This window comes from Lycium barbarum, chromosome 3 (assembly GCF_019175385.1).
Source record: "Lycium barbarum isolate Lr01 chromosome 3, ASM1917538v2, whole genome shotgun sequence".
In the NCBI taxonomy this organism is placed as follows: Eukaryota; Viridiplantae; Streptophyta; class Magnoliopsida; order Solanales; family Solanaceae; genus Lycium; species Lycium barbarum.
The window spans coordinates 111,421,372-111,432,091 of NC_083339.1; the positions used below are offsets into that span (position 1 = coordinate 111,421,372).

Sequence of the window (10,720 nt, forward strand, 5' to 3'; positions counted from 1 at the left end):
CCGTCGATTTGTGAAGGGTTTCGCTTCTATTGCTTCTTCATTGACTAGATTTACTCAGAAGGAGGTTCCCTTTCAGTGGTCTGAAGCTTGTGAAGATAGCTTTCAGCAGCTCAAGACTCTTCTTACTTCATCCCAATTCTGGCATTACCCATAGAGGGTAAGGATTTCTCAGTATATTGTGATGCATCCGGTGTTAGTTTGGGTGCTCTCTTGATGCAGGAGGGTTGTTTATAGCCTATGCTTCCCGTCAGTTGAAAATCCATGAGAGGAACTACCCTACCCATGATTTAGAGTTGCTAGATGTGGTCTTTGCTTTGAAGATCTAGAGGCATTACTTGTATGGCATCCATTGTGAGGTTTTCACCGACCACTGTAGCCTTCAGCACATGTTTACCCAGAGAGATCTTAATTCCAGGCAGCACCGATAGATGGAGCTCCTGAAGGACTATAACATCTCTATTATTTATCATCCAGGGAAGGCCAATGTTCTTGTTGATGCCTTGAGTCGCAAGGCCACGAGTATGGGGAGTTTAGCCCGTTTGGTTATTTCCGAGTGTTTGTTGGCCATGGAGCTTCAGACTCTAGCCGATAGTTTCGTTCGTCTTGATATTTCAGTTCCAGGCAGAGTTTTATCTTTTGTTGAGGTGAGATCATCTCTATTAGAGCAGATCATGACTTATCAGTTTGAGAATGCTCTGTTGTGTAAGATTCGAGATAAGGTTCTGAAAGGTGAGGCAGAGGAGGCCATTCTTGATAATGAGGGCATTCTGAGGACTAAGGGACGAGTGTGCGTTCTTCGTATTGGTGATTTAATTCATTTGATCTTGACTGAGGCCGATAGTTCGAGGTACTCCATTCATCCGGGTGGTATGAAGATGTATCGAGATCTGAGGCAGCACTACTAGTGGGGGAGGATGAAGAGAGATATTGCATATTTTGTGGCTAAGTGTGGAAATTGTCAGCAAGCGAAGTATGAGCACCAGAGACCTGGTGGTATGCTCCAGAGCATGCCCATTCCCAAGTGGAAGTGGGAGAGGATTGCCATGGATTTTGTGGTGGGTCTTCTGAAGACCCTGGGCAAGTTTGACTCAGTTTGGGTTATTGTTGGCCGGTTGACGAAGTCCGCTCATTTCATTCCAGTTCAGGTTACTTACATTGCGGAGAAGTTAGCTAGGATTTACATTCATGATATTGTGCGATTGCACGGGGTCCCTATTTCCATTGTTTCAGATCGAGGTCCTCAGTTTACTTCTAATTTCTGGAAGGCTTTTCAGACAGAGTTGGGTACTCAGTTGGACCTCAGTACAACTTTTCATCCCCAGACTGATGGTCAGTCCGAGAGCACTATTCAGGTGCTTGAGGATATGTTGAGAGTATGCGTCATTGATTTTGGTGGTCATTGGGACCAGTTCTTGCCCTTAGCGGAGTTTGCGTACAACAATAGCTGCCATTCGAGTATTGATATGGCTCTGTTCGAGGCTTTGTATGGTAGGAGGTGTCGTTCTCCTATTGGTTGGTTTGATGCATTTTAGGTTTGCCCGTGGGGCATATATATGTTGAGAGAGTCTATGGATAGGGTGAAGCTTATTCAGGAAAAGCTTCTAGCAGCCCAGAGTCGACAGAAGATGTATACGGACCGGAAGGTTCGAGACTTAGAGTTTGGAGTGGGTAAGTAGGTGCTTCTAAAGATCTCACCCATGAAGGGTGTTATGCGATTTGGGAAGAGGGGAAAGTTGAGCTGGAGGTACCTTTGCCCATTTGAGGCTCTCCGTAGAGTTGGAGATGTTACTTATGAGTTAGCATTGCTACCAGGCCTGTCAGGTGTTCATTCGATTTTCCATGTGTCCATGCTGAAGAAGTATCATTCTGATGGTTCCTATATAGTTCGTTGGGATTCTGTGTTGCTTGATGAGAATCTATCTTATGAGGAGGAGCCTATAGCGATTCTGGATTGGCAGGTTAGAAAGTTGAGGTTGAAAGAGATTGCTTCGATCAAGGTTCAGTGGAAGCATTTTCCCGTTAAGGAGCCTACTTGGGAGACCGAGTCTGATATGTGGGAGGGACATCCCCAGTTGTTTGCTGATTCAGGTACTTTTCCCTCTTTCCATTCCTTATTGCTCGAGGACGAGCAATTGTTTAATTGGTATCTGATGTAATGACCTGATTGGTCGTTATAGTGCTAATGATCCTTTTAGTATGATAACTTTGAGAATAAGTATGATAACTTAAAGAACAAGCCCAAATCATCTTCAAAGCAAACACTCAAAATATATCCAAGGTATTATCATTGATGATATACAGGATATACCATCCTATATACGTATAGATGTATACAAGCTGGGTATATCTTGTATATCCCATGTATGCACAGGAACATTCATGCGATATAGGCCCAGAAATGGGAAAATGAACATGAGGCAAATGTAGACTAAACCTATACACTTCATTTTTTTTTTGCATCTTTGGCTTCTACTAAGGCTATCATGCTCATGTCAAATGCTAAATCATACAAGTATGCAGGTTTCGAATTTCAAGTTAGACAAAACATAAGGCAATACTACTAAATGGAATGTGTAGCATGCTTCAAATAAATACCAAGACAGTCTTTGGACAAAATCACACTTATAATTGAACATGTAGCATGCTTTTAATAAATACCAATTCATTCTTAAGTGCAAACTGAAACTATACTAAAGCAGAACATTGTTAAATATGAGATGCATTCATATAATGGACAGGAATTTGCAAAAAATCTTAGACATGACAATGCATATAGAAAGGTCACAAGGATCAACAGGGATCCTGTGGTATGAAGAGGACTGATTTCACAATAACAGAAAGACACAAGCAATAATTTAATCATCAAGTCCCATTTAGTCAAGTCTCATGCTCAAACAAAACTAGGAACATACAAAAAGGGGTAACATTTCACTTACTTGGCATGGATAAGACAAACCAAACAAAGAAACATGCTCATATGACACAAAGGAAGGTTTAGAACCACTTTTAGATGCAACTAGGGTCACTTCAACCTCAAAACATGCATAAGCAGTCTCATAAGGAAAGACAGGGCCAAACATGTCACATTTCAATTCATAGAAAAGGGTTTATGCTAGCTTTGAGTATTTCAAACCCATATGCCACCAGAACAGGTTTCATACTTGTCAAACAAAACCACTTGAAATCACACATGCACATATATTGGCACAAACAAACAATCATTAGACATACAGGGGCATTTCTAGTCATTCTCCACATATGAAGGCATACTTTTATTTAGCATGGGTAGAGGATTATCACAATAGGTGCAGAGTAATTCAAGTAGGTAACATGAGCAAATTTAGACATCTTTACCTTACTGAAACACTATGGGCCATAGGATTGTAAGTTAAACATGAGGAGGTGAATAGAGAATGCTCATTAAAGGATTAGTAGCTATTAATATTGATATAAGGCAATTTGAAGCAGTTTCCATACTGAACTAGGGGAAACCAATTAGAACAGGCATGTTGAAATCTTAAAACAATGTTCCAAGTTCCTTTTAAACATAAAAACCTTATTCAATCAGTTTTGAAACTCATCTTTGGTACTTTACCAAGTCTAAAATTCCTATGAATTATTACAGGATGAGTGTAGGAAATCAATTTCATTCCTTGATTAATCATAATGTACTGTCATCAATATATACAAAAGAATTACCTTATTCTAGGAGATATTCTAGATTCTATGAGATATTTTAGCTGTACATAATATTCTAGGAGATATTCTAGTTGTACATAATAATGGGTAATTACAACAATTATCACACCCCCGCAGTCAAAGCGGGAGGTTGGCGAACGCTTAGACTGTCCCGAAAGTCATCAAAAAGTACGCGCGGAAGCCCTTTTGTAAAAATGTCTGCAATCTGATATCGGGACGGAACATGAAAGACACGAACTTCGCCACGGGTAACTTTTTTGCGAACAAAGTGTATGTCCATCTCAATGTGTTTAGTGCGCTGATGTTGTACCGGGTTACCTGATAAGTATATCGCACTCACATTGTCATAATAAACAAGTGTCGCCTTTTGAATCGGGAAATGTAGCTCAAGAAGTAAATTTCTGAGCTAGCAGGATTCAGAGACAACATTAGCAACTCCCCTGTATTCGGCCTCGGCACTAGAACGGGAGAGTGTGGGCTGACGTTTTGAAGACCAAGAGATCAAATTGTCACCGAAAAAGACACAATAACCAGAGGTGGAGCTCCTAGTGTCCGGACAACCACCCCAATCTGCATCTGTATAGGAGACTAAGCTGTTGACAGTAGACTTGTAGAGATGCAGACCAAAGTCAATAGACCCCTGAATGTAGCGCAGAATACGCTTAGGAGCAGTCATATGTTTAATACGAGGGTCATGCATGTGGAGACACACCTGTTGGACGGCATATGAGATATCGGGTCTAGTGAATGTAAGGTACTGCGAAGCCCCAACAAGTTGACGATACTTAGTCGGATCATCAAATGGTGCATCTTTCGAAGCACTGAGCTTTGGCTTCGTATCAACAAGTGTAGGAGACGGGCTACAATGTGACATACCTGCCCGTTCCAGGATTTCTTCGGCATACTATTTCTATGTCAAAAATAAACCATCTGCATTACGAGTAACAACAATACCCAAGAAATAACTCAGTGGACCAAGATCTTTCATAGCAAACTCGGCACTCAAAAATGCCATAATAGACCTACGGAGAGTGTCTGAACAGGCCGTAAGAATGATGTCGTCAACATAAAGCAGTATATATGCAATATCAGAACCCCTGCGATAAATGAATAATGAGTGATCAGACTTGATGTGTGAGAAGCCAATGGTGGCGACAAAATCGGCAAACCGCTGGTACCAAGCCCGAGGGGATTGTTTCAGGCCATAGAGAGACTTCTTCAAGAGGCAGACATGATCAGGAAAATTGGGGTCCCGAAAACCCAATGGTTGATGCATATATACAGTCTCAGAGAGATTTCCATGAAGAAAAGCATTCTTGACATCGAGCTGGTGTATGGACCAAGAATAAGACAATGCAATACTTAGCACAGTGCGAATAAATGCCAGTTTGACCACCGGACTGAAAGTCTCCTCACAGTCAACACCTTTCTGTTGAGACCTGCCATCACCTACAAGACGGGCTTTATGCCTCTCAAAAGAACCATTAGATTTCTTTTTATGATGAAAAATCCACATTGACCGAATCACATTAACATTAGCAGGCCGAGGAACTAACTCCCATGTCTTATTTTTTCAATTAGAGCATTAGATTCATCCATCATGGCATTCTTCCAATTTATGTCACGGAGGGCACGTACGGGATTTTTGGGTAATGGAGAGATGGAGGTAGTGGTCTCGGTGTTAAGGTTGGAGGAATATTTCAAATTGGGTTTGAAAATGCCATTACGGGACCGAGTGGTCATGCGGTGGAGCTACTGTGGGGATTGGGGCAGAGGCGATGGACTGACCGAACTGATCGGTCTAGGATGAGCAAGAAGACTGACCCGCTACGGGCTGGACCGCTGCTGGGAATGGGGAGTGGCCGTGGTTGGAGGTGGTCCTCCTGAAGACGTGGCCTGGCTTGTGTCATTTAGGGAATTTAGATTGTTGGGAGATGTATTTCCAGAATTTCGTTGCATATGATAAGTGATGTATGGATTAACATTATCTCTCACATGTATGAATTTTTGAGAATGGGAATGTGTGCTCATCAAATACCACATGACGGGCAACGAAGATTTTCCGGCTTGACATGTCATAACATTTATATCCCCTATGATCGGAAGGGTACCCGAGGAAGACACAAGGGGTGGAACGTGCTTGTAACTTATGAATGGTGGTAGATGGAAACAGTGGAAAACATAGACACCCAAAAACCCGAAGATGAGAATAGGTAGGATTTTTTTTGTAGAGGAGTTGAGTAGGGGAAGAGAATCCGAGAACTTTGGTTGGGAGAATGTTCAAAAGATATGTGGCCATAGAGAGTGCATGATGACAAAATGAGGGGGGCATCGAGGCATGATTAAGAAGGGTCCGAATTACATTATTTATGGATTGGATGTGACGTTCGACTTTTGCATTTTGAGGAGATGTGTGAGGGCAAGAGAGTCAGAATTGCATCCCATGTTTTTGAGCAAATGAGTGAAGTGGCCCGTTATCAAAATCTTTCCCATTGTAAATTTTTAATAGGCCTTTGAAATTGAGTTTTGACAAGAGCATGGAATGTGGTGAAAAGAGAGTAAACTTGAGACTTTTTAGAGATGGGAAAAGTCCACAAAAATTTACTAAAATCATCAAGAAATATCACATAGTAACGATGCCCATTAGAGCTAGCTACGGGCGACGTCCAAATATCACTATGAACTATATCAAATGGAAAAGCAGTGAACGACATCGATTCATAAAAAGGTAATCTAATTTGTTTTCCCAAAGGACAAGATGAACAAAAAAACTGTTTTTTCTTATTACATTCAATAAAATGCTTGCTATGAAGAGAGCGTAAAGTATTGGCTCCCGGATGTCCTAAATGACGATGCCATAAATCAGGAGACAAAGCAGTGAAGACGGAATGAGATTGTGAAGGTGAGGCCTGGATGGCGGTGGAGAGTGGATAGAGTTCCCCGCTACTGTTACATCTCATTAGTCTATTCCCCGTTTGGAAATCCTTCACACAAAAACCAAACGGGTCAAATTCAACAGAAACCCAGTTGTCAGTGGTAAATTTTCGGACAAAGATAAGGTTTTTAATGAGCTTGGGTGCATGCGACACATTATTTAAGGTGAGAGAGGGATTTGGAGGTGCGACACATCATTTCCCGTAACCAAAAATTGGAATTACATGCCCACTACCAACAACAATGCGATGATTACTATTGCTCGAATTAAAATAAGATGAGAGTGTACCTTGGTCCGAGGTCATATGTAATGTTGCACCGATATCCATATACCAATTTCCATCCGGTGGAGCAATAGAAAATGTATGCATTACTGCCTCAATATCCGTTGGAGTGTAGCCAATATGGGGCTGGGCTACAGAGGTTGCGTAGGCCTTTTGCCGTTTGGGCCCAAGAATACCGGGCTGCGTTGCTGGACGTTGCTATTGCATTGGAGCAGTCGGATATGGGCACGGTGGGGCAGTCCATTGTTGCGGCCACTATCCATACGGGGGGTATGGATATGGTGGCGGGACGAGGACGTGACGCGGCTGCCACTGGCTGTTACCGCTAGCCTGCCACTGGTTGGTGCCGCGGCCACTGTTCTGTCCACCCCCACCGCGGCCAACTGTGCGGTTTTGCCCATTGTTGTTCCCATAATTATTTTTTTTCTTATTCTTGGTGTTATTATTTCTGCCATGATTAGAATTTGAAGAATAATTATGCTGATTATTGGAGTTAGCATGGTCCATATTACCTGTTTGGGCACCGCCAGTAGAGGCAATAAAAGCAGCGTTCCCGCCGGCTTCTTTGGAGAGGCGGTTTTTGAGCGTACGTTCCGCCAATTTTATTCGGGATTGAACGCTTTCAAATGGTGGTAATGGGTTTTGATTTTGGACAAAATCCACCGTACCAGAATAGGCCTCTGGAAGACCACCAATGAGCCGCGAGACGAGGCGACTATTTACCACCAGAGCATCTACATCAGCCAACCTGTCCGCCAAGGTTTTCTCGTGGTTGCAATACGCATCCGCACTTGAAAGTTTTTCGAGAGAGACAGCAACAAGTTCCTCCCCGAGATAGGTTGCCCTAGAACCCTTGTTATCTTGAAAGATGGCCTCCAACCTTTGCCAAGCTTTCGCCGCGGTGTCATCCTTCACCAATATGGCTTGAAGTAATTCAGGAGAGATCGTACCACATATCCACTGTAGGACTGCCGCATCAAGAAAATCATAGAGTTCCAGATCAGCTACCCGTAAGGCATCAATTTTGGCCTTAGTCGCGGCCTCCGTAGAAGGGATAATGTGATGCATTAGGTTGTGCACTCGGGCTTGCACCTTAAACAACGCCACACATGAATGATATGGACCATTTTCAATGTCCAATGTGAAAGGAACGAGAGATTTGACATTGGTTATTGAGAGAGCAGAGTGAAACTTTGCGCTTGTGTCAGACATGGCGGCTTCGAAGAAGAAGAGAGGAAGAAGAAGGGAGGGAGAAGGTGAACGAAAGAAGGAGAAGTAGTGGCGGCTGCTAGGGAGGTTGGAGAAATAAAACCTAGTCTGATACCATGTAGGAAATCAATTTCATTCCTTGATTAATCATAATGTACTGTCATCAATATATACAAAAGAATTACCTTATTCTAGGAGATATTCTAGATTCTATGAGATATTTTAGTTGTACATAATATTCTAGGAGATATTCTAGCTATACATAATAATGGGTAATTACAGCAGTTATCAATGAGCATAAGCTTAAACAACTTAGACAGATCAGAGATAAAAGGCACTTAAACATGCTAATGATAACATTACATAAACAAAGGTACATAGAAACATTTATAACTCGAGCACTAGGTGTTTTTAGGAATCAAATAAGCACTTTTAAGAGTCATAGCCCTATATGCAGCATCTAAACCCCAACGGAATCCTATATACTTCGAATAATCAAACAATATACTAGCTAATCAAAGCTTTACACAAAATTGGCAAGTCAAGATTAGGTTAAACAAAAGTGATCATACTAAGTGCAGATGTACCTCAACAGTAAAGAGGCTAATCATGTTTATATAAGGGAATATAATTTAGATATAAAAGACTAATCCAAAGTAACATACCTAAACTCTGATTAAATAAAACATGATACTACACATCATCTATGCTCAACTAACATATTTGTCCAGATTTATATGCCAATATGCAACTTAAGCCAACTAACATGATTAATTTAAACACATAAGCATTCAAACATCATTTTAAATAAGCAGAAACTATGAATTTTAAACTTAACAACAGGTTTAATATGCTAATGATCAAACTAATCCTACTCTAATACTACAGCGAACAAATCATAAATAACTAAAAATCAAATAAATTGAGCTAAACAAGTATATTAGTCTAACAACAAACTAACATGCCAAACTAAAATGAACTACACTAACATACAAATATAACAGAAATTAAATGCAGAAAATAAATGAGGAAAGGAGGATTATTTACCTTTCTTTTGTGCAGCCAATGGTCGAGAATGTATTTAGAGATTCTTTGCTCCTCCACTCAAATCTCAGCCACAAACAAACAGAAAAAGAAAATTTTAAAACTTAACTCATTCAAATAGTTAAGGATTTTAGCAAAATGCTGAACCCTAAGTAATTATATTCAGTGTCCCTCCGTAAAACGTGAATTGGGGGTTCTATTTATAGAACCTCAATAAACCTAAGATTAGATCCCAAACCGATGTGGGATAATCAACAAAAAATTGAGAATCGTTTCTTTAAGTCAACATTGAACGGTCGCGATTACATCAAAATGACCCATGAAGGGTCCGATTTTGAGCACCTCGCACTAATCCATTCAGTTCTTGATGAACCAATGAGACTCGAGGGTTCAAACGAGTTTATACAAAATCCATTAATGGATTTGTACTCCATTTGATCGCGAAATAAGAAAAAGCAATGGAGAAAAGAGAAGCTATACCGTGTTTGGTTGAATCTCTGTGGAAAAGGGACGGTGCATTAATTGATTTGCCCTAAATGACCCATACCAAGACTGTACAAGCCTCGCGGGCCCGTAAATATTGCTAATTTGGGCAAGGATGACCTATGAGAGAGAAAACCACAAGCGGCGGCTAAGGTTTTCTCTGAAGAGAAAACTCTCTCCGCTTAAAAGGTTGTTTGGTTATTGAGATGTTATTGTTGTGTTTTGTTGTTGACCGAGTTGGGCCGAGTCTGGCCTTATTGGGCTGGACTCGGCTCAACTTAAAAGAAAAGGGGGAGGGGGGAAATGTATATGTATACGCATATACACATGTATATATGTGTATATGTTTGTATATATACGTGGGAAAGTTTAACACTATTTAAATAAATAGCCATAATTGAAGAAGCTAATAATTTATACTCCTTAATCGTGACTAATCGCAATTATTTTATCAATTGACCAAAATAAAGGTATGGCTAATTATGCAACAAGTTCAAATTTGTAATTATGACCTTTGTTGAATTTAAACCATGGCATTGGTTATTTTCAATTATGGCCACCAATAATTAAAGGCTAATTTTACAAAGATGACCTCAATTGACTTAAGCCATGAATTTGACTATTTCAATTATGGTCCTATTTAACCAATTAAAGGCTAAATTTGCAAAATGAGACCTTAATTGACTTAAGCCATGAAGTTGACTATTTCAATTAAAGTCATAATCAACCAACTATCGATTATTTCAATTGTGGTTGCGATTAATCACAATTTATAAATATAACCACAATTAAGCACTTAAATGTAAAATGATTATGCAGAACTAAGATTTGAGAAGTAGGAACGTCTAACCTATTTAATTAATCAGATTCCTTGAATTAAACGGAGTAAAATACTTGCTAATTAAACCTTCAATAATACTGACAATTAATTAAATAATTGTTTTGAATTATCTCCTGATTAAATTTTACAAATGCTACATTTTAATTTATAAAAATATGTAAATTATTCTCTAAATGATTTATAATACATTTGAGGTTATTTTTCCTAATGCAATGGCAAAATATTA

The 10,720-nt window shown here is 40.1% G+C and overlaps 1 protein-coding gene across 1 annotated transcript; it reads right to left on the reverse strand.

The window, feature by feature from the left end:
* Positions 1-4,105: 4,105 nt before the first annotated feature.
* LOC132631135 (uncharacterized mitochondrial protein AtMg00810-like) lies at positions 4,106-4,573 on the reverse strand. Its single transcript, XM_060346735.1, has one exon. The coding sequence runs from the start codon at positions 4,571-4,573 to the stop codon at positions 4,106-4,108; it is 468 nt and encodes a 155-aa protein (XP_060202718.1).
* Positions 4,574-10,720: the final 6,147 nt, after the last annotated feature.